General features: G+C 64.2%; 5 protein-coding genes across 5 annotated transcripts; 4 read left to right on the top strand and 1 right to left on the bottom strand.

The window, feature by feature from the left end:
- Positions 1 to 25: 25 nt before the first annotated feature.
- On the bottom strand, positions 26 to 799 carry EMIHUDRAFT_431869 (hypothetical protein). Its single transcript, XM_005794292.1, has one exon. The coding sequence runs from the start codon at positions 723 to 725 to the stop codon at positions 57 to 59; it is 669 nt and encodes a 222-aa protein (XP_005794349.1). The 5' UTR covers positions 726 to 799; the 3' UTR covers positions 26 to 56.
- A 1,481-nt stretch (positions 800 to 2,280) lies between these two features.
- On the top strand, positions 2,281 to 4,916 carry EMIHUDRAFT_194516 (hypothetical protein; the record flags this gene model as incomplete). The annotated part of the gene is made up of 9 exons (XM_005794293.1): positions 2,281 to 2,320; positions 2,654 to 2,695; positions 3,478 to 3,644; positions 3,950 to 4,066; positions 4,117 to 4,221; positions 4,329 to 4,388; positions 4,462 to 4,532; positions 4,647 to 4,715; positions 4,886 to 4,916. 9 exons carry the CDS (start codon positions 2,281 to 2,283, stop codon positions 4,914 to 4,916), a joined length of 702 nt encoding a protein of 233 aa, XP_005794350.1.
- Positions 4,917 to 5,105: 189 nt separating this feature from the next.
- On the top strand, positions 5,106 to 6,089 carry EMIHUDRAFT_194517 (hypothetical protein; the record flags this gene model as incomplete). The annotated part of the gene is made up of 2 exons (XM_005794294.1): positions 5,106 to 5,477; positions 5,988 to 6,089. 2 exons carry the CDS (start codon positions 5,106 to 5,108, stop codon positions 6,087 to 6,089), a joined length of 474 nt encoding a protein of 157 aa, XP_005794351.1.
- Positions 6,090 to 15,546: 9,457 nt separating this feature from the next.
- On the top strand, positions 15,547 to 16,387 carry CYPA1 (peptidyl-prolyl isomerase; the record flags this gene model as incomplete). Its single annotated transcript, XM_005794295.1, has 2 exons — positions 15,547 to 15,937; positions 16,005 to 16,387. 2 exons carry the CDS (start codon positions 15,547 to 15,549, stop codon positions 16,160 to 16,162), a joined length of 549 nt encoding a protein of 182 aa, XP_005794352.1. The 3' UTR covers positions 16,163 to 16,387.
- A 447-nt stretch (positions 16,388 to 16,834) lies between these two features.
- Positions 16,835 to 20,467, top strand: EMIHUDRAFT_194523 (hypothetical protein; the record flags this gene model as incomplete). Its single annotated transcript, XM_005794296.1, has 8 exons — positions 16,835 to 17,005; positions 17,075 to 17,527; positions 17,577 to 17,815; positions 17,886 to 18,105; positions 18,368 to 18,733; positions 18,900 to 19,283; positions 19,326 to 19,691; positions 19,838 to 20,467. 8 exons carry the CDS (start codon positions 16,835 to 16,837, stop codon positions 20,465 to 20,467), a joined length of 2,829 nt encoding a protein of 942 aa, XP_005794353.1.
- Between the last annotated feature and the right edge of the window lie 5 nt (positions 20,468 to 20,472).

Consider the following 20,472-nt stretch of genomic DNA (forward strand, 5'->3'; position numbering starts at 1 on the left):
CGGCGGCAAGGGAGAGTTTGGGCGCTTTTGATAAAGAAATCGTGCGAGGACCAAGACTAGAGCATCTCCGCGGTCTCAAGCAGTGCCGGCCAGGACGGCGGCGCTCCTGGCAGGCGCAGCTTGGCGAGCGACACGGCGAGGGTGCGGGTATCTCCGACGTCGTGCAGCGTGAAGTCGCTCTCGTCCGGATCACACGGCAGATGCAGCTTCGCGTTCGTCAGCACCGCCTCGCCGCCCACGCTGAGCGAGACGGCCTTCGACGTTGCGTTGAGCCGCACGTCCTTCGGCCTTGTCTCCGGCGGCAGCCCTCGTAGCAGCAGCATGGCCTCCGCCGGCGTCTGCTCGAAGGTCCACCGCGTGTGCAGCGGCCCACTCATCGGGCCGCTGCTCAGAGGCCCCGTCAGCGGCGCAGCCTTGGGCGCCGCCCGTCGCATCGCCGCCGCCGTGTCTCGATAGTATCCGAGGCCGTCGCCGCCGCTCTTGAAGACGTAATCATCGCGGCGGCCTTCAAAGGCTGTCGCCGGCACAAACGGCGGAGGCGGAGGCGCGGCGTCGCTCGACTGTGGCCGCTCGGGTGGTGGCAGAAGCACCTCGCCGGCGTTGGGCTGCGCCTTGCGAGCGGCGGCGATAAAGTCGGTCGCATCCCTGAGAATTTGCCGCGCGACCGGATTCCGAGCTTCCTCGATGCGTTGCTGCACCGGGTCGAGGCTGGAGGGCGCAGGCATCGGGTCGAGGCTGCGCTGAGACGCAAAACAGAAGGGCCGATGAGGGGTAGGGATGGAAGCGGCGGCGGAAGAGGCAGCGGCGGTGACGACAAAAAAAGCGGGGACTTTTGTTTCTTTTTGCGCGCCAGTCCCGTGCCCAGTGAAGAAAGAAAAAACATAAGCCAAGGGAGGGATGGGAGGACGGCACGCCGCCACCGTGCCCAGTAAAAGAAAGAATTTTAAGAAAACAGACAACCCAGAGGAGGGATGGGAGGAAGAAAGGTTTTCTAAAATCTCTCTCTGGCAGGACGGCACGCCGCCACCACACATTGTTGGGATTTTAAGGAGAGGGTTGTGGTGCGCTAGCCGTCGCCCACCCTTGGGCGTCTGCCACCGTGCCCAGTGTGTGCGAGGGAGCTTAGTCTACAGTCAGCGCTTTGATCCCAATCACGACACATGTGTGACTCGCCTAGTGTGGAGACGCCGTGTACCGTGGGGCCTTGTTGTCCTAGCACGGGAGTACCCGTGTGGACCGGAGGTAACAGCAGCAGCAGCAGCAGCCTGTGTTAGTTAGTGCCAGTGCGTAGAGCTGTTTAACATTAACTTTGGGCCTAACTAACAGTTGCGCTATTGTTGGCTGAAATCCTTAACGTTGTTCAAGTGTTCACCCCAGCCAATGCTGTTACTGTTTGTTACTGTTGTTACTGTTGTTCAGCGGCCAGCAAGCAGAACGGCAAAAAACCCGGGTAAAACCCAAAAATACCTGGGATTTCCCGGGTATTTTCGGGTATTACCCGCACTGGACGCTGGAGATCGTCGTGGGTCACTGCCAGGCCTTCCTTATTGTTGTTCAGCCGGCCTAACGTTAGCTACTGTTGTTGGGGAGCCCCACTGTTGTTCTGTTGTTACTGTTAACACTAGCAACACTGTTCAGCTCCCAACGTTAAACAGCTCTACCAGTGCGGAGAGAGAGAAGGTATTGTTTGTCCAGTGCGCGCCAGTCCCGTGCAGAACAAAAAAAAGGGAAAAAGTTTTTTCACAGCCAGTGGCGCGGGAGCCGTACTGCGGCTTTCCTTTCCTCGATCGTTGATAAAAGAAAGACGTAGCACAAAAACAGTCCCACCATGCAGAGCGCATCTCTCTCTCTCTGTTGTGCGAGGCGTGAACCGCGCCATTCGCTCTCACCTGGCAACCCTGTCTGCACGTCTCGCGCGCGCGTGAACAGGGCTCCAGGCCCCAAATGACGTGTGAGTGTTAGATTTGTTTGGTATTGCTAAAAATCTCTCTCTCAAAAACAAACCTAGAGCTTCCTGCCGGGCCCGACGCGAGAGTGAGAGTCTCTCTCTAGAGTGTGTGAGTCTCTCTGATGTGGGTGATCGCCCTGCTCGCCACGTCCTTTACGACGCACACCAACGTGCCGCCTGCTCTGTGTCACACTACTCCAGCGGCTGCAGCGCCGCTCGCGCAAGCCGAGGAGAAGGCGCCTCCTGGTCTCCTCAGCCGCATCGCGACTCGCCTTCGCTTTCGCCGCTCAGAGGATGAAGACTCGCTCAGAGCCGGGACGAAAGAGCGATCTATGGAGGCGACCGGCGCGGCCCTCCTCTGGCAGAAGCTCGGTGCATTTCGCGGCGGGCGGCCTCCGTCTCCGTCAGACGAGCAGGCGGACACTTCAGAGACACCCCCGAGACACCTTCAAGACCTCCGCGAACACACGACCACACGGTCCCGCCGTGCTTGAACAGCTCTGCTTCACACCCTGTGATCCCCGCGAGCCTCTCATTCCCACCCGTCTGTGAACACAGCTCTCTTTCACGCTCCCGGAGTCTCCTTTCACGGCCACATCTATTCACAGCTGCGCGACGGGTTCGATGCGCTCGATGCCGACGGCGCTGCCGCCGCCTCGGGGTTCGGTGGGGAGCGTGTATGTTCACACGCTCACCCGTGAATAGGCGACGGCTTTGTCACTGCGGGGGAGCTGCGGGCGGCGCTGGGTGCAGGCACTCGCCACAGAGCCCACTGCTAGCTGGGACTCGTTGACTCACGAGGAGGAAGCGTGGGGCCCGTGGTGGTGAGCATCCGCGAAGACGACGCCTGGACAGGACCTAAGCACGCATGGGCGGGAGACACTCAAGCAAGAGTCACCCCACTGTGCGTAAACGCACGCACACACACGCGCACACAAACACATGCAGACACACACACACACACACACACACACACACACACACACACACACACACACACACACACACACACACACACACACACACACACACACACACACACACACACACACACACATCGACCGACGGGCTCAACACCGCACAGTGCGCGAATAGGTACGGCGCACCAGCCTGGCCCTCGCGTGCTCTCTGTTCACGCTGAGTGGTGTGAATAGGGGCGCCCGTCAAGCCCACGTCACAGCGGCTCATTCAGTTCGCCGACCTGAACGCGAGATGAGCCGAGATTGGCCGAGAACGTCCGAGATTTTCGGGGATCAGATCGCATGATGCGTTGCAGCCAACGGCTAATCTCGGCTGATCTCAAGCCAAGCCAGCTCGTCTCCGACACCCCACTCCACTCCTCCCCCTCCCCCCTCCCCCCACGCTGCCTCGGCCAGGACGACGGCCTTCTCGACTTTGACGAGTACTGCGCAATCCGGCGAGATGCGGCCGAGATGCGGCCGAGATGCGGCCGAGTTTCTCTTTGAGGTTTGGCCACCGATTGAGACCTCGATGCCGCCGAAGCCCCCCCCCCCCCCGCCTCTCCGCAGGCGGGCGGCTCTGCCTCAGGAGTACCTGCTTCGCGCACGCCGCCGGTGACGGTGGGGCAGACGTGTGGGGTCCGTGGGCAGGGGCAGAGCGGCCGGCGAGACCCGTGCGAGAGCATCGGAGGGTGATGCGTGCGCCAGGCGCGCTGGCTCTCCTCTTTTATTTTTATGTGTCGAGATGTGTATCAGATACGAGAGCTCGCGGGGGCTAGCGCGGGCTCGGCCAGTACACTGACCAGTGCGCAAGTGGTGCCAGTCCCTATCATTGAAAGTAGCAGAGGGGTCGGACCACACGCTCTCCGAATGGGATTTTCTGCCCTGCCGCCTGTCGCGGCCCCGCCTGCCTCCCGGGGCCCGCCCGGCCGTGCCATCCGCCGCCGGACCGCCCGGCGGGTCCAACCCGAAGCGGGCGACCGGCCGTTCGCACCGCTCGGCCGGCGGGGCGAGCCCCGCGGCCCTCGATCGCTCGCCCCAGGTCGTGGCCCGACCGGCCCACGCGCACGTCCTGGCCTCTACCGCCGCTTTCGGCGGCGCAATTTGCGCCTTCATCGCTCTCTGGATCCTCCTGGCACCCATCGGACTCTTCCCGACGGTCGGCGGCACCCACTCCGTGCACTTTGAGTCAGACTCGCTCTTCGGCAGGCACGCTCTTCGGCAAAAAGTCGCCGCCGGCCGTTCACGCCGAGCCAGCCAGTTGCCGGCTCGCACGGCAGCCTCTTCCTCTCGACCAGCCTCAACTTCGACACGGTCATCATTTTGTCGCTGCGTGCTCGTGGCGAGCCGGGCGGCGGTCAAAGTTTGCCCAGACGAGCGCCAGGCGATAGCAAGGTCTCTGTTCGCCCTGTGCATGTCAGGCCAGGCTGCAGCGGGGCACTACCATCGTGCTACGCTGTTGCAGCCTGACCTTTCCCACTGTGCACAGCCGCCAGAGCACCACCACCGCCCGGCATCGTGTCACGGCGAGCTCCTTCTGCACCCGTTCGCGAGGCTCTCGCGCTGGCACACTTCGGCCTTCCGCTGCTCGCGTTCGGCGAGCTCTTCTCCGCACTCCTGCCACGGTGCCGTCGCCACACACCTTCTGGCCGGCCTGAGCCATGCGGACTCGACCTCTCTCCCTCTCTGGAGCACGCCACGGGCCGCGACGGCTGCTGGCAGCCGGCCGGCGTGAGGAGGCAGTTTGCCGGCACAGTCGAGCTGGAGTATCCGCTTCTTGATGCTTCTGCGGTCAAGCTCGACCTTATGTGACATGATATGCCACAATAATGCACGCTCTCACCCCTCAAAGTGTCGAAGTTTACCGGTGACTCTCCGGTGGCCCGATAGTACCGTGTGCCTTTTCCTTCAAACGAACGCGCTTCGAGGTTCGACAATCGCTAAGCTGCTTATGGGGCACCGCTGCGACTCCCTTGAGGATGCCTGAGGCCACCCCAAGCACTCCCTAAGCCTTACGTGGACGATTTCAACCCTACTCTGTGTTTGTCTACGCACATTAGCAACTTTGTGCTCATGTCAACGCCACGCCAGTGCTAGCCCATTCAACCCCGCCCCATTGGGGGCGGGGCCCGTCAAGGGCCTCACTCTAGTGGTATTATAAATTTCTTCCCGCGCCAAATGTACCTGCCGGGAGCGCCATGCCCATAGACTTGGACGGCGTGGAGTCGCTCACGAGCATCGTCTCGGCGGCGCTCGAATCGCGCGGCGTGCTCGCCAGGATTCGCGCCGAGCTGCGCGCCAACGTCTTTGCCGCGATTCACGAGGAGGAGCCTGTGGACCAGCGCGGGCCCGAGGCGGAGGCGCTTGCGCGCCTGCGCTCCGAGCCGGCGGGCGAGCTGGCGCTGCACCTCGTGCGCGACCTGCTCAGCACGTGCGGCCTCGCCTACACCACCTCCGTCCTGCTGCCCGAGGCGCGCCTGCTGCCCGACGTTGCGGGGCTTGACAGGGCGGCGCTCGCCGGCTCGCTCGGCGTGCCGACTTCCGCCGCCGAGGACGGCACGCCGCTGCTCGTCTCGCTGCTCCGCTCGCGCGCGGGCGGCACGCCGCCGCTGCCGCCGCGGCCCAGCTCTCCTCCTCCGCCGATGCCGCCGCCCGCCGCCGCCGCCTCGTCGCTGCGACCCGGCTCGTCGTCAGCCCCCGGCTCGTCGTCAGCCAAGCCGCTCGCGCCGGCGGGGCGGCGCGGCGCCGGCCACCTCTCGGACCTGCCTCCGCTCGGCGGCGGCGCCTCCGCGAGCGGGCTGCGGCTGACCGACGAGGAGCAGCGGCTCGACGCGCTGGAGAGCAAGCTGGCCGGCTTGGCGGGGATGCAGCTGGAGGGGGCGGGCGACGAGGGGGACGAGATCGACGAGGAGATCGAGGACGAGTTCGAGGAGGACGATGACGACGACGCGCACGGCCTCACTGCCTCGCGCCGTTTCGACGCCTCGGTCGACGAGTCTGTCTCTCCTGGCAGGTTGGCGCGGCTCGAGCAGCGGTTCGACCACAGCGAGGAGGCGTTGCTGCCGCGCCGGTGAGCGCAGGCGAGCGGGAGGAGTCGGGCCGCGGGCGGAGACTATGGCAGTCTGTCGCATCGCATAAACGACGTGCCAGTGCGGCGCGCACAAAGCAAAAAGTGTATCTAGCCAAGCGGAGAGAGTGTGTGAGAACGAGAGCCGCGCTCTCCCACTCCCGACTCCGCACTCTCCGCGGCGAGGTATACATAGGAGTCGGGTCGTCAATGTGCCAGAGCGGCGCCAGCATGCATGGGAACACGAAACGTCACGGTCATTACGTAAGAGCACATTCAAAAGCACTGAGCAGTAAGCACACCACCTCTAAGACCACACCCAAGCGACCTGCTGTAACTCACACTAACACACACGTCGCACATTCACACTGTCCTCCCGTTATCGTCGTCTTCATCGAGAGCGAGCCCGTCACAGCGCAGCTTGGATAGCGGCGCCGCGAAGGGTGCGTTCAGGCCTGTGCAACACGCCAGCGCACCGCAGAGCAAACAGCACGGCCAAAGACAGGACACGACGCCCACGAGTATGGGCGCCTCGACGCTCGGTCCCAGCGTGTAGACTGCGAGCGCAGATGCGCCGCCCATTGTGAGACAGCCGGCGCCCTGGATGAGCGAGTCGATCCGCATTGATCCGCCGCTTTTGGTCGGAGGCGTTTTGGTGGAGGAGGCCGGAGCGAGCCAGCGTCACAGGAGGTTGCCGAAAGCTGCTGCTGCGTCACAGGAGGTATCTTAGAGCGTCTTATCTTACCTTATATTTCCCGCTGGCCCCTTTCTTCGTTTCGCCGGCATCGCCAAAAGTGATACCAACACATATGCCCCTCTCAGCAGAGCAGCAGCGCGAGCGCCGCGCAGTAAAGCGCGCTGCAGAAGAGGCAGCTGGCGTCTTCCGTCGCCGACGCGGTCGTCTCGCTGCAGGGCATGTGTGGGACGAGCAGACTGGCACAGCCGTGCCGCAGGCGACGCAGCCTCCAACGAGCCCATCAGCGGAGGAGGGTGAGAGTGTCCCTCTCACTGCTGGCCTGGCTGTGCCGCACTATTTGCTCGATCGCGGCGAGCAGGCCAGGAGACCAGATCACCCAGCTTGGCTTCCCTTCGACCCGGATACCGATGACTACGATTCCGATGGCAGCAGCGGCGAGGAGGACTCCGATGGCGGCTGCAGCAAGCTTGAGCGGCGCGCCGAGCGGTTCAGCAACAACTGGGCTGCTCAGCAGGCATGCTGGAGGCGGGAGCACCTCGCAAGCATGGCAAAGCGGGCTGCTGCTGCCGTTGCGTGGGATCAGAAGCACGGTGCCCGGCGTGACGCGGAGCTCGAGCGCGTCATGGCAATGCGCGAGCGAGACGAGCTCGACTACTTCTGGGTGGAGGTGCGCCCGCAGTCGCCGGCACCATCCTCCCCTTGGAAACTGCGTGAGGCCAAGCACCTTGAGGCGGACGCGGTCCGCACGCTCGGCGTCAACGAGCTGAACATGTACGAGCCGCTACTTCTCTACTCTGGCTTCGCTCCATTCACGGGCAGCCTCGTCGAAGCCAGCGCATACTTCCGAGGTGGCCAGTGCGACAAGGATTGGCTCGAGGACGAGCGCGAACGGCTCTTTGACGCGCTTGATGCTGAGATGCCACCACTCCCGGATCCCTCGCCACCACCTCCGCTGGATCTGCTCGCTGTGCATCCGCTCGCCAACTATGGCAGCCGCGCAGGCGACCTGCAAGCCACTGACTACGACCCCTGGGAGCCAGAGCAGTCAGAGCTGCCCACGCAGACATCATCATCACCACCACCACCCCCGCCGGCACCAGCACCAGCCCCAGCGGTCGACGCGCTCTCACTTGGTGAGGCCGCTCACCACGCTCTCATCGCTCCGTTCCCACTCAATGCTCCCACCGATGGCCCTCGCATCATGGCGCGGCTTGATCCAGAGACATATGAGCCGTACTACTATGCTGAGGACGACATCGAGCGGCAGGCAGCGCGTCGGCTTGAGCTGCTCGACACGACCGTCTCCAACCCAGGCTGGATGAGGGAGCAACATGACCCTCTTGCTCAGCTTACGGATTCTGACGCACGGCCGGTGACGCCGCCAGATCGCACAGCGTTCCCACGCGGTGAGGATGGACGGAAGGACTTCCATAACGAGCGCGCCAACTACTACTATGATCGCACTGGCGAACATCTTGAGGGTCCGCCTGACGCACCGCGCTCGCTGGCCGAGCAGCATGATCTCTTCCACAATCTGACACGCAACTTCCGCACGCGTAATGATCTATGAGAGGAGGTCGGTGCGCCGCTCCCACTCCCAAACTCAGCTCCGCCCTCATCGACGCACAGGCTGATCGGCGTGGGTGGAGTAATGCCGACCCACCAGACGCCGGCCAGGGCGCGCTCGCGATGCCCCTGGTCGGGCTGGGGGAGTGTTCGACTACGCGCGAGGCAATGACATTCCCCCTCCTCTCCCTGATGACACTTTCGACCATGGCTCTGGAATGGGTTCGAGGCTCCTGCGCCGCTTCCAGTACTGACTGTCAACTCGTCCCTGATGTTTCCAGGTAGGTGCCCTTTGGCAACGCGCTATTCCTAAGTACTCTCTCTCAATCATGCGCGAGATGAATTTGTTTAACCTTTAAAGCTGTCAAAGAGAAAAACAACACGTTGGGCTGCCAAGGGAGAGGAAAACAAACCCGCCGCGCGTGCGCGCCTGGTCTGCTAGTGAGTGAAAAGGCAACAACCCCGGTAGTAGTATAATAGTATGTGGGTAACACGGCGTCTGCACACTAGGCGAGTCACACATGTGTCCTGATTGGGCTCAAAGAGATGAGTGAGAGTCATGAATGAATGAATGTATGTGTGTGTTGTGTATGTATGGTTCTTGCACTTGTGCAAGATTGGGCGTCTTCTTTCTGCCGCAGTCCCTTTGAGAGAGAGAGAGAGAGATTTTTAGCAATACCAAACAAATCTAACACTCACACGTCATTTGGGGCCTGGAGCCCTGTTCACGCGCGCGCGAGACGTGCAGACAGGGTTGCCAGGTGAGAGCGAATGGCGCGGTTCACGCCTCGCACAACAGAGAGAGAGATGCGCTCTGCATGGTGGGGCATAAAAGAGAGCGAGTACTTGGGCGAGTAGGCCGTGCGGTCGACGCTGCCGCGCGCGACTTTGCGCGCGAGGCGGCGCAGCTTGAGAACGGCGGTGGGCGAAGCCGCCGCCGAACGTCTCGTGGAGCAGCAGGTTGAAGTTGTTGCGCTTGACAAAGATCGCGTCGTGGTAGAAACCGCGATGCGCCTTGACGTAGCCGTGGCCGGTCTTGTGGGAGAAGGGTTGGCCGGGCTGCCCGCGCGCCTTGCAGCCCATGTTTAGGCGGCGGGCCTTCTCTTCGGTGTTACCAAAGGCGTAGGAGTGGCCGACGGAGGCGGGCGTGCCGCCACTCGAGGCGTTGCCAACGCCCGGCGAGGAGGTCTTGAGGAGGGGCGTCCAGAGCTTGATTTCATTCACGTCATCGCACCCTCCTGGTCCCGCATGGGGTTCTGCGAGGTCAGTCTTGTACCCCTCGTTGTACTGCCGGGTGAGCTCTGGTTTCTCCTTGTCGCCGTGCACGACCGGCGCGTTGGCCGGGGCGCGCATCGCGTCCGCCCAGGCGGCGAGGACGCCGTCGTGGGGCCGCCGGTGGTGGGCCTTGTTGTAAAGGTAGTCGCCGAAGAAATCGACTGGCATGCCCCGCTCGAGCGCGACCCGAAGGGTGGGAAGCGCCGCGGAGAGCCAAAGGCCGAGCTTTCGCTGGAGCTCGTCTTGGAGGGTGTCGGAGGAGAGGGCGGTGGCGTACGTACCGTCGACACGGACATCGAAGGCCTTGCCGGCGAAAGGCGTTGAGGCGGAGACGAAGCGCGCGGCTTCGCGGTTGTTGACGGCGCTGTCTCCGAGGGACGGGTTGTTCTTGACGTGCACATCCCGCGCCTTGACGAGCTCCTGGTGCGCGTACCAGTCCTTGTGATTCTTGATGGCAGCGAGCGCCCGCGGCCGCGGGTACGTGGATTTGCAAGTGCCATTGAGAATCGCGTCGGTAGCTGGAAGGGACTCGGGCTCGGGGAGCGGGACGCTCTTGGGGTAGAACTCAGTCAGGTAGCCGCCGCGGACGGTGTAGTACTTGTTTTTGTCGCGGGCGGCGCGCTTCTCGCACACCTCCTTCCAGTCCGAGAGGGCGGACTCGTAGGTGGCGATAGCTGCGGCGATGGCGGGGTACTTGGATGCACCTCCCTCGTCATGTCCCTTTGATGGGAGGCCCCAGGGTTCCGGCTCCTACCCAGATAGGGGGTCTGTTCCCTACGGTTAGACCCCATGCAATTAGGTAGGTAGGTCCGGTTTTGACCGCCCCAGAGGGCCCCGCAATAGGTAGGTAGGTGGTGGTGTTGGTGGGCCCGCGGGGGGGGTTGGGGGGGGGGGGTAAAAAAACCGCTTCGCTCGCGCGCGGGAGACGCGCTAGCCGCGAACGGGGCCATGCCAGGCGAGTCGCCTGCGGCTGGGACGCCAGCCGAGACGGGTGCGGCGGCGGCGCCCGCGGTGGCGGCGCCCGGGTCGGCAGCGCCGGCGAACGCGCCCGGGACGGGTATTTTTCGCTTCGCTGCGCGGCCTGGGAATAGGTAGGTAGGTGGGGCACGGAGCCTGGCGATTGGCGCCCGCAATAGGTAGGTCGGTAGGTAGGGCGTTTTGGTGCGAGTCATAGGCAACAGACCCCCTATCTGGGTAGGAGCCGGAACCCAGCGTCACAGAGAGGTTGCCTAAAAAGAATTTACATTGGGCTCACCCTCTACACCGACGAACCACAGCGCCTCATAGAGCTCTAGAGCTCTATGACAGACTCGACACCAACAGACTCAACCGAAGCCGCCTCCCAGCAGCTTCAACTTCCCGTTACGCTGACGCTGCCGTCCTCCCTGGGCCTCGTCCGGGTGCACGGCCAGTCGTTCGCGCTGGCCCGGCGCCTTGTGCGTGCGGTGGAGGCGTCGGCGGGAGGGATCGAGGTGATGGCAGCGCCGCACGGCAGCGTGCTGGTCGTGCTCTGCGCGCCGGACTCGCTTGATCGTGTCGCTGCCATTTGCGGCGCTCCGGAGTGGGCGAGCGTGCTCTCCTCAAGCGTCGTCGCTCTCGACGAGGCGGGCTGCCACGCCGAAGGAGGCGCGCTCAGTGCAGCGGTTGAGGAGTGGATGACGCGCAAGCTCCACGTCGAGGAGGGCTACCTGCGGCTCAGCGAAGGCTGGCTCGTCGATGTGAGCGCCGGGGGCGCGCCTTCCAGACCGGTGCCATTTCCAACGGCGTCCGCCTTTCGGCTTCGCCTGCGGCTCAAAGGGTGCTCACCGCTCGATGCCGCTCGTTCTTCCGTCGAGGCCACTTTGAGTATTCGCTTCGAAGGTCGCCGGTGGAACCCGTCCGCCGACGCCGTGGCCGGGCTCCTGCAGAGCGACGACGCCATCGGGGCTCAGCTTCGTGAGGCGGGATCGGTGGACCTCTCCTCTGCCCGCTGGTGGTCTCGCTTCTGCGACCCTGAGCGAGAGGGCTCCTTCGCCAACGAGATCTCTCTCCTACCCGACTTTGCCCCGGCCACGATTGTCGGCCTCTCCTTGACACCACCTCGCCACCTGCCGTGCGGGCCGCATCGCACCATGGTGCCGCAGCGCAGGGCGGACGCCGCAAGCATCGAGGCCGAATGGGCAGAGGGGTACGGCCTTGTCGGCCTCACCTCTACTGCCGCGGACGGGCGGACGCCGCTCTTTGCCACTGTATCGCTCGGGGCGCCCGAAGAGCACGAGGTGTGCAGCGGTGGCTCGTGGCGCGTCGTACCCGCCGCCGCGGTTTGGCCCCGGCCAGGCATGCGAGTGGCCCGGCGCCTCACGCAGATTCGTCTCCCGACAGAGAGGACGCTCAGCCGGATCCTCCCGTGGCTCGGCAAGGTATCCCTCCTGGGCGAGTGCCTCAAGCTCTCCTGCGCGGCGGCAGACGTCATGCTGCAGCGCTGCGTGGGGGCTGAGCCTGCCCGCCCCCCAGCGGACCGGCGAGACCAGGAGCCCGACGGCGTCACCAGGGGCGTGCCGCCGCCGCCAGCCAAGCGTGCGCTCGCCGGACGGGCGCGGCCAAGCCTCTCGGCGGCGACGGCAGCGGGAGGGACTCCACCTACCCCTGCTCAAGCCCGGATTGCGGCGCCCTCGAGACCACCTCTCGGCGCCTTCTCGAGGACGAGCGCAGGCGGACCCGCTCGCGCCGCACCCACGGCGGCCGCGAGGGTTGGTGGCGGTGCCGGTTCCGGCGGGCGACGTACCTTCAAGCTGTCCGGCAGCCGTCCCGAGCCGCCGATCGCCAAGAAGTCTGCGGGCACAAAGCCCAAGGGAGCGGCGCCGACACTCGCGTCGGCGGTCCTGGTGTCGGATCACGACGAGTTGCGAGCGATGCGCGTGCCGGAGCTGAAGCAGCAGCTCGCCTTGCGCAAGCAAAAGGTGAGCGGCACTCGGGCGGCACTACTCGAGAGGCTCGGCGTTGGGCAGGCTCATGCCTCCGGAGCCAGCGCGGCAGCGCCGCCCACATCGTCGCCGGCAGCCTCAACGCCAGCCGCAGCATCCACCCCACCGCCAGCGGTCTTCGCGCGGCAACCAGCGCTCTCTCCGGCCACGGCGGCCGCGGCGGTCGCGCCACAGCCTGCGGCACCAGCAAAGTCATCGCGAGCGGCCAAGCGGGTGACGTGGGCCCCCTCAGTAGTGGAGAAGGCTCCCGCGGCGACCTGGCCGGGAGAGCACAAGGCTGACTGGCTGCAAGAGGCGAGCGGCGTGCTCACCCCCGTGGCCTCGAGCTTGCTCCGCTGCGCGTTTGCCCGCTTCGACGCTGACGCGGACGGGGGCCTCTCTCCCTCCGAGCTCTCGGCCTTCAACGCAGCAACCGGATCGGGCGAGCTCGACGCGGAAGACCTCGCTTGGATTCTGAGCTCGTTCGGGACGCACATGCCCAGCGGCGGCCTCAGCGTCGAGGGCTTTGAGGCTTACTTCGTGTCGGCGCTCAGAGACGACGAGACCTTCGAGGAGACGATCGCAGACGTGCAACGGATCTCAGCATGCTTGGCGCACGGCTGAAGAGGGATGAGGGAACCGCCAGATGTGTGCAGCTCTGACTCGCATGCGCCGCGCCGGCCGCGCAGAGCTCGACCGAAAGCGGAAGGCGAAGGGGGAAGAACGGCGCATCGGCGGCCGGCGGCGATCTGATTCGCAACATGGCCGGGCTGGGAGCGCGCCCGCTCGAGACAGCGCGTGACAAAAGAAACGGGACTGGGATGTGTGTGCGCACAAGCCCGTGGCCCTGTGCTCACCCCATAGCAGCGCGCGACGATCACAAATCGCAGCAAGCTGCGCTGTGAATTGTGCTGCTGAACAAGAAACACGGACCGGCGCCGCCCGTGTGATTGCTGATTCTGGAAGTTCATCGCCGACCCCCCCTCCCCTCTCCCCCAATGCGCAATGCGCACTCTCAACCTAGCGAGGCGGCGGCGGCGGCGCCGACGGGCGAGGCCGACAGAGGCGGCGGCGAGCTGTGCCTGTAAACCAAGGCCTCGCCAAGCGGCTCGCCATGTTCCTCGAGCCGAATCACGGCGTCGTCCATCGAATTTGAGCGCTCGAGTTTGAGCGCGCACGCCGCGCAAGCAGAGCGCGCTTGGATCACTGAGTGAGGACCTGCACATTGCCTGACTGCCAGCGCACCTCGACGCGCAGCGGAACACCCGAGGGCCCGAGCCCAAAGGCGAGCCGGTGGTCGAGGCAATTGCGGCGGTTTTTCCCACCAGAGACGCTGTGTTTGGCTCGCGCATCTGCTGTTGCGTGGCATATCGCCCGGCGCACGTTGCCAAGTGAGGAGCACTGTCGCTCCGATGCACTCTTTCGTTTGCTCACGGTGCCTGCAAGCCGGAAGGCGATGTAGGAGTTGCCCGGGGTTCCCTTATTCCATAGTACGGAAAATCGTTTTGAAAGGCATCAGGTCAGGTCGAGGAATCCGGTCATTGTCCTCTCAAACCAAGAGGCCGTTGTTGGTGTGGGGGCTCGACGGACCTGTGCCCCGAACGGCGCAGAGAGATCCGATCGCCCGTCGCGGTCGATGTCGAGGAGCGCGCCACCGTGCGCATCAAATCTCTCATGACACCACGAGTGCTGCGCGCAGTACGTAGGCTGCTCATTCGAACCGCTGACGTATTGTCGCAGGAGGTGAGGTGCGAGGACTCTCACGAGGACCAGTAGCTCGACCTGTATCGAGAAGCTTCACCTATTATTCTCCCCTCCCCCCCCCAGAGTGATGAACAGTCTACCCTATCCCTATATCCCCATATTCGCACACCCTGTGCAGTGGCGCGCCTTGCCACCTAGACCCCTAATATTAGCACCTTGGGCGCCGAATAGGCGCCCAAACATTGGCACGTAATAGCTCTCCAACTGCTCCGTTGCGCCGCGCGCTGCGAGACAGTGCAACCCTTTCGTTGTGCGCTAGCCACAACCTGGTGCGTAATAGTGCCATTCCGCCCAACCGGTGCGTAATTGTGCCTTCGTACTTTGAATGGACCCTACAAACATACACTTCTCGGACGAGGAGGCTCGCTCTGTCGCGGGTCCTCCTGTCCTCCATCACCCGCGACCAACTCACAGGACCGCGTACGGCTCACCATCACCACTCTTGCTGAACACCGACCTTCGGGTTCAGATGCCGATCCCTTTGCAAACGAGGGAAGAGGGACGCCTCGCGATACTACGGAGGGCCTCGACAAGATGCACGGTCAGACCACACCCCGATCCCTACCACACGTATTCTGTGTATTCTGTGTATGGCACCGAGCTGGACTCGTCCCTCGAGGTCGAGCGCATACCCGCTGCCGGTGTTGAGTGCGGGGTCCCTGGGGAAAAAGAAAGAAAGAAAACACACACCCAAACGAGGGATGGGGGAGCAGAGAGCACTTGGAGCACTTGGTCTTGGAGTGCAGTCATCACAGCCTCACATCCAGGGCCGGGGAGCTAAGGAGCGCACCCAGCGGGCCGGATGATTGGCATCGGGTTGCGGGCAAGAGAGCCCTAGCCCAGGGGGTGCGCGTTCGCGGGGAAGTGGCCGTAAAGTAAACACGGGTCTCCGAGGGTTAGTACCGCGCTCCAGGTTTCCCCTAGCAGCAGAACGCCCCCTCTACTCGGAGCTAGTAAACACCAGACAAGGACACGCGACGACACACACTCCCCCTTGGCGACGGCGTCGCCAATCACAACCCCTCGCCCGGTCTCCCTGCCCCGGCTCCGGCGGGCGCCAAAGGTTTTCTTGCGTGCTCACTCTGGAGGCGGGCGCGCGTACTCACTCTCTGCGCACATATATGACGACTCCAGACACCAGCATGCTCGCCCACTACAGCCCTGAGGTCCTCGCTCTGTGGGGCGCTTCGGACGAGACGGCGTCTGAGAAATGGCGGCAGGACAAGATTGCGGATTTCGAAGCGGGCGGAGCGATGAAGGAGAAGCATGGCACAAGGGAGGCGCTTGACGCCTGGATGAAGGAGAAGGTGTATGGCGTGGGCGGCACGATGGATAAGACGCTCAAGATCCGTGGCAATCCGAAGGTCTTCTTTGACATGGAGATTGGCGGCGAGCCCGCGGGGCGCGTTGTCATGCAGCTGCGGGCGGACGTTGTGCCCAAAACGGCCGAGAACTTCCGCCAGCTCTGCCTCAAGGAGGAGGGCGAGGGCTACAAGGGCTCGTCCTTCCACCGCGTGATTCCCGGCTTCATGTGCCAGGGAGGCGACTTCACCAACCACAATGGAACCGGCGGCAAGTCCATTTATGGCGAGAAGTTCGAGGACGAGAACTTCCAGCTCAAGCACACCGGCAAGGGCGTGCTCTCGATGGCCAACGCCGGCCCCGGCACCAACGGCAGCCAGTTCTTCCTCTGCACCGCCAAGACGGCTTGGCTCGATGGTGAGGACCGCCAGGTGCGGCCCGGGGGAACCAGGGCGCGTGACGGAGTGCGCCCGCGCCGCCGCAGGCAAGCACGTCGTCTTCGGCAAGGTAGTCAAGGGCATGGACGTCGTGGTCGCCGTCGAGGCGGTTGGCTCCCAGGGCGGTGAGACGTCGAAGAAGGTCGTCATCAAAGGCTGCGGCGAGCTGGCGGCGTCGGACCCCGCCTTCCTCGACAAGGACTGAGGGGGCGGGGCGGGCAGCGGGCGATCGGCGGCGGCTGTGCGCACATACTCGGTTGCGCGCGGCGCCCGCTCTTCCGCTGCCGCTCCACCGCTCGCGCCGAACCCGAGAAGTCGGTTAACCGGTTTGCTGAGTCGGTAGTATAGAGAATAGAGTCGGTCAGGACTCAGGTTGAGCTGTACGCATGCGGTAGTCAGTAGGAGCGGCTCGCTGTCGCTCCGTTTTATTTGGGCCTTTTTTCGCTGTCTCGAGTGCCCGCGGACCCTTGGGGTTGACCGCGCAGTTGAGGGCGCGACCCCTCTCTTGCTCTCTCGGTTTCCGGGTCGGCCGGGGTGTTATCCACCTCGCACCTGCGAAGTTGATGCCGAAGCTCGTGGTCGTGCACGCCGACACGGTGTTGCGTGAAAAGGAGGCTTAAAGGACCAATCGACGTCGCGCTCGGCCAGCGCCTCGCGTGGCCGTAGGCGTAGCCTCCCTACGCTACCTGATGGTGGCACGACGGTGGTGGGGCTGATCCAAAGCAGCCATTGGGGGCGTTTCATGTCTGAGCCGCCAAGGACTGAAGATCCCTCTCACCACAAGATGATCCCTAGAATCCATCTCGGCTCGCAGTGCATTTTATTTATCGGACGGTCGGCGTTACAAAAACGACGGGCCGTTTGTTTGTGCGTGCCCATGGCCGCGCTCGCGCGACGGTCGTCTGTGGGTAGCCTCAGCGTGCCCAATTCTCCGTCACGGGCAAAGGGAGGCGTTGGCGAGGGCCAGCTCTCGTACGACGAGGTTCAGGCCGAGTGCCGCCGGCTGCCTGCCGGTGGCCTCTGGGAGGACCGCAGCTGGTCAGGCAATGTGGTGCGTGCCTGCTCTCCCCGCCCGCGGCGGCGTGGCCCGCACTGACGCGTTGTGCTGTCTCACCAGGCGCTGTACAAGCCGCGCTCGGCAACCAAGTACAACGGCGGAGAGCCGATCCGGTGGCTTCGGCCGACAGAGATGCATGGTGCCGACGCCTCGGGTGCCTCGACCCGGCTGATTCGCGGTGGGATGGACGCTGGGGACGTCGAGCAGGGGGAGCTGGGCGACTGCTATCTGCTCGGCGCCATGTCAGCCATCGCAGCGGCGACAGACGACTCGGGCGTGCAGGGCGAGCTCTTTTACAAGCTGCTGCGCAACCGCGACGGGGCGGATGACGACTTGAAGAAAGGATTCTGTACGTTCCTCCTCTATAAGTTTGGGACGTGGGCCGAGGTGACGGTGGACACGCTGCTGCCGTGCGATGCCGCAGCCAAGCCACTCTTTGCGCATGGCAAAGATCCCAACGAGTTGTGGGTGCCGCTGCTTGAGAAGGCGGAGCTGCCGCCCGTCTGCCCCCAAGTCAGCGCTCACCACCCCTGCCCTCACCGCCGCCGCCCTCCACGCCAAGGCGTACGCGAAGCTGCACGGCTCTTACGAAGCGCTTGATGGCGGCTCCGTCACTGCAGCGCTGGTCGACCTCACGGGCGGAATCGCCGAGACGCTGGACTTGTCGGAGGAGGACGAGCTGCAAGAGCTATACGATGGCTCGATGTGGAAGCGCATGGTGCGCTACGCGAGCGGCACCGCACCAAATTGCTTCTACCTGCTCGGCGCGGCGCTGGCAAAGTCAGACGTGCAGGACGACGGGTGCGCCAGGCGGAGGTGAGCCGGGCTTGACCAAGACGCGCGCATGACATGCGCATGACACGTCTCATAGGCACCAGGAGGAGGTACAGATGACGGACGCAAACATCCTGGTCAACCACGCCTACACGCTGCTCGAGGCGCGCGAGGTGCCCGAGGGGGTCGGCGAGAAGGTGAAGCTCCTGAAGCTGCGCAACCCGTGGGGGATGCGCGAGTGGTCCGGCCCGTGGTCGGACGGTTCGGACGAGTGGAAGACCAAGGCGGGACAGAAGGCTAAGGCGGACCTCCAATACGTGGAGGCGGACGACGGCACCTTTTACATCTCGTGGGACGACTTCCAGGCCTGCTTCAACAGCCTTCCCCGCCGTGTCCCTCGCCTGCTGTCGCGACCACCACCGGCATTGCCCCCGTCGTCGCCTGCACACTCGCCTCCGCGACCGCCCTCACCGCTGCCACTTGCCCCGCCACTTCCCTCGCTTCCAGGCGCACTTTAACCGCATCTACGTCTGTCGCGTGGCCGAGACGTGCGACGGCGCCGGCTTTAGCCCCGAGCAGGCGCGGCAGGGCGCGGGTGGGCCTCCCGGTTGCTGGTGCAAGTATGAGCTGGACGGAGAGTGGACCGCCGACAGCGCGGGTGGCTGCTTCAATTTCCCCTCCTGGCGGACCAACCCGCAGTACGAGCTGGTTGTGGGCCAGGAGACCAACGCGTTTTTCATCCTGATGCAGCCCGACCCTCGGATGGACAAGAGCAAGCTGATCGTCAAGGGCGAAGGCGACGAGGGCGGCCCGAAGTACGACCACAAGATCGGTATGTACGTGATGAAGGGGCACGAGCAGTTCTCACGCAAGGTAATCTTTGACTCGGAAGAGATCGAGGGCGACGACGTGCTCGACTCGACGCCGTACATGGAGTACCGCGAGGTGCGTCGCCTACACGTCTCGCCGACCGCCACCGTCACCGCCTCCACCACCCTCGCCTCCGCCGCCTTCTCCGGCTCCTCTATCGTCGCCGCCCGCCAGCGCCACCGCTTCTGCCATCTCCCACCGTCACCCCACCTCCTAGGTGCACTGCAACACGATGGACGAGGAGGACGAGCCCAAGCTTGGTGAGGGAGAGCGGGTCGTGCTGTGCCCGTCCACGTTTAAGCCGAATAAGCTCGGAAAGTTCCGGATCATCGTGCTCACCGAGAGCGCGCTGCTGCAGCCGCCGAGGCCACTGGCGCCCCTCCACGCGCTGCGCCAGGCGGGACGCTGGGAGGCCGGCACGGCCGGCGGCTCACGCAACTGTGTCACGTGGCGCAAGAACACTCAGTACCAGCTCAAGCTGTCGCGGCCGAGTCGCGTCTCTGTGCTGCTTATGCGGCACGACGAGGACGCAACGACCTCGGATAAGCCGCTCGGCGCCAAGAAGAAGAAGGCGAAGAACCCAAAGCGGAAGAAGGCCGACCGTGCCCTCTCCCCTTCGGTCTCGGTTCAGCGACACGGGTCGACGTGTCCGTGACGCGTCCTTTAGGCCGACAAGATCTTCTTCATCGGCTTCGTGGTCGTGCGGCCGCTCGCTGCACAGGCGGGGAAGCGGATCGTGCACGTCGAGGACGAGGCGGTGCTCGAAAAGACGAGCTATTCGCCTAACTTTGAGGTCAGTCGCGAGTTCCACTCGGGATCCATCGCTGCAGACCCAAACTACTCGGACGATTGTTTCGTCATCGTCCCGACGACCTTCAAACCCGACATCGTCGGCGAGTATGACCTCGTTGTGTACACCGACGACGCCTCGGCCACGCTCGAGCAGCTGCCCAAGTCCACCTGGCACGAGACGAGCGCGCGCGGCGAGTGGGTCGGCCGGTCCGCCGGCGGCTCCCGCAATCACCCATCGTGGGTATGCAACCCGCTCTACTCGCTGCAGGCGCACTCAGCCTTGCACTCCCCGAGCACGAACAACCCTTGCACACATGCTTGACGGACGACGGACCACACGTACACACGGGGGAGCACCGCGAGGCGAACGATCGCTCGTGCCTGCAGGCTCAGCGCGACACAGCGGTGCACATCTTTCTCCGCCAGCCGGCGCAACCAGGCGAGGCGGCCGTGTACGAGGGCATCGGCTTCTACGTCGCGCGCGACGAGGACGAGTCGCTCGACCTGAGCGACGTGCTCTGCGAGTCTGGATTCCGCAAGCAGGAGGAGGTGCACGCGACTATTCAGCTTGTGGCGGGTAAGCGGTACCTGCTTGTGCCCATGACGTACCGCAAGGGCGTGCACGCGACCTTCGAGATCGAGATTTCCTCAGACCAGCCCCTTGCCTTTGCGAAGCTGTCCGAGCAGGAGGCGCACGCCCGCCGGAGCGAGCAGCTCGAGGACGAGGCGGTGCGCACCATCATCCAGAGCTGGGCTCGCACCAAGATCCGGCGCGAGCTGCGCAAGGGCCCCGCGGGGCGCGAGGAGGCGCGTCGGCTGATGGACGACTTCTTCCGTATGCCGTCCCGCCACACGGACGAGGGCTACCTCGATATCAACCTCGCGCTGAACGCGCTCGAGTCGGCTTTCATCCAGCTGACGGGCAAGGGGGACGCCAAGGGCTCCTTCTTCCCGCGGATGCGCGAGCGCTTGCGGGATCGCAACCACAAGGTTGCCGATTACGACGTGTGCCTCTGAGTCTG

This window comes from Emiliania huxleyi (assembly GCF_000372725.1).
Source record: "Emiliania huxleyi CCMP1516 unplaced genomic scaffold EMIHUscaffold_1, whole genome shotgun sequence".
Taxonomy (NCBI): Eukaryota; Haptophyta; order Isochrysidales; family Noelaerhabdaceae; genus Emiliania; species Emiliania huxleyi.

Coding starts and splice junctions, on each gene's coding strand:
- EMIHUDRAFT_431869 (XM_005794292.1), bottom strand. CDS start 725: ATGCCTGCGCCCTCCAGCCTCGACCCGGTGCAGCAACGCATCGAGGAA.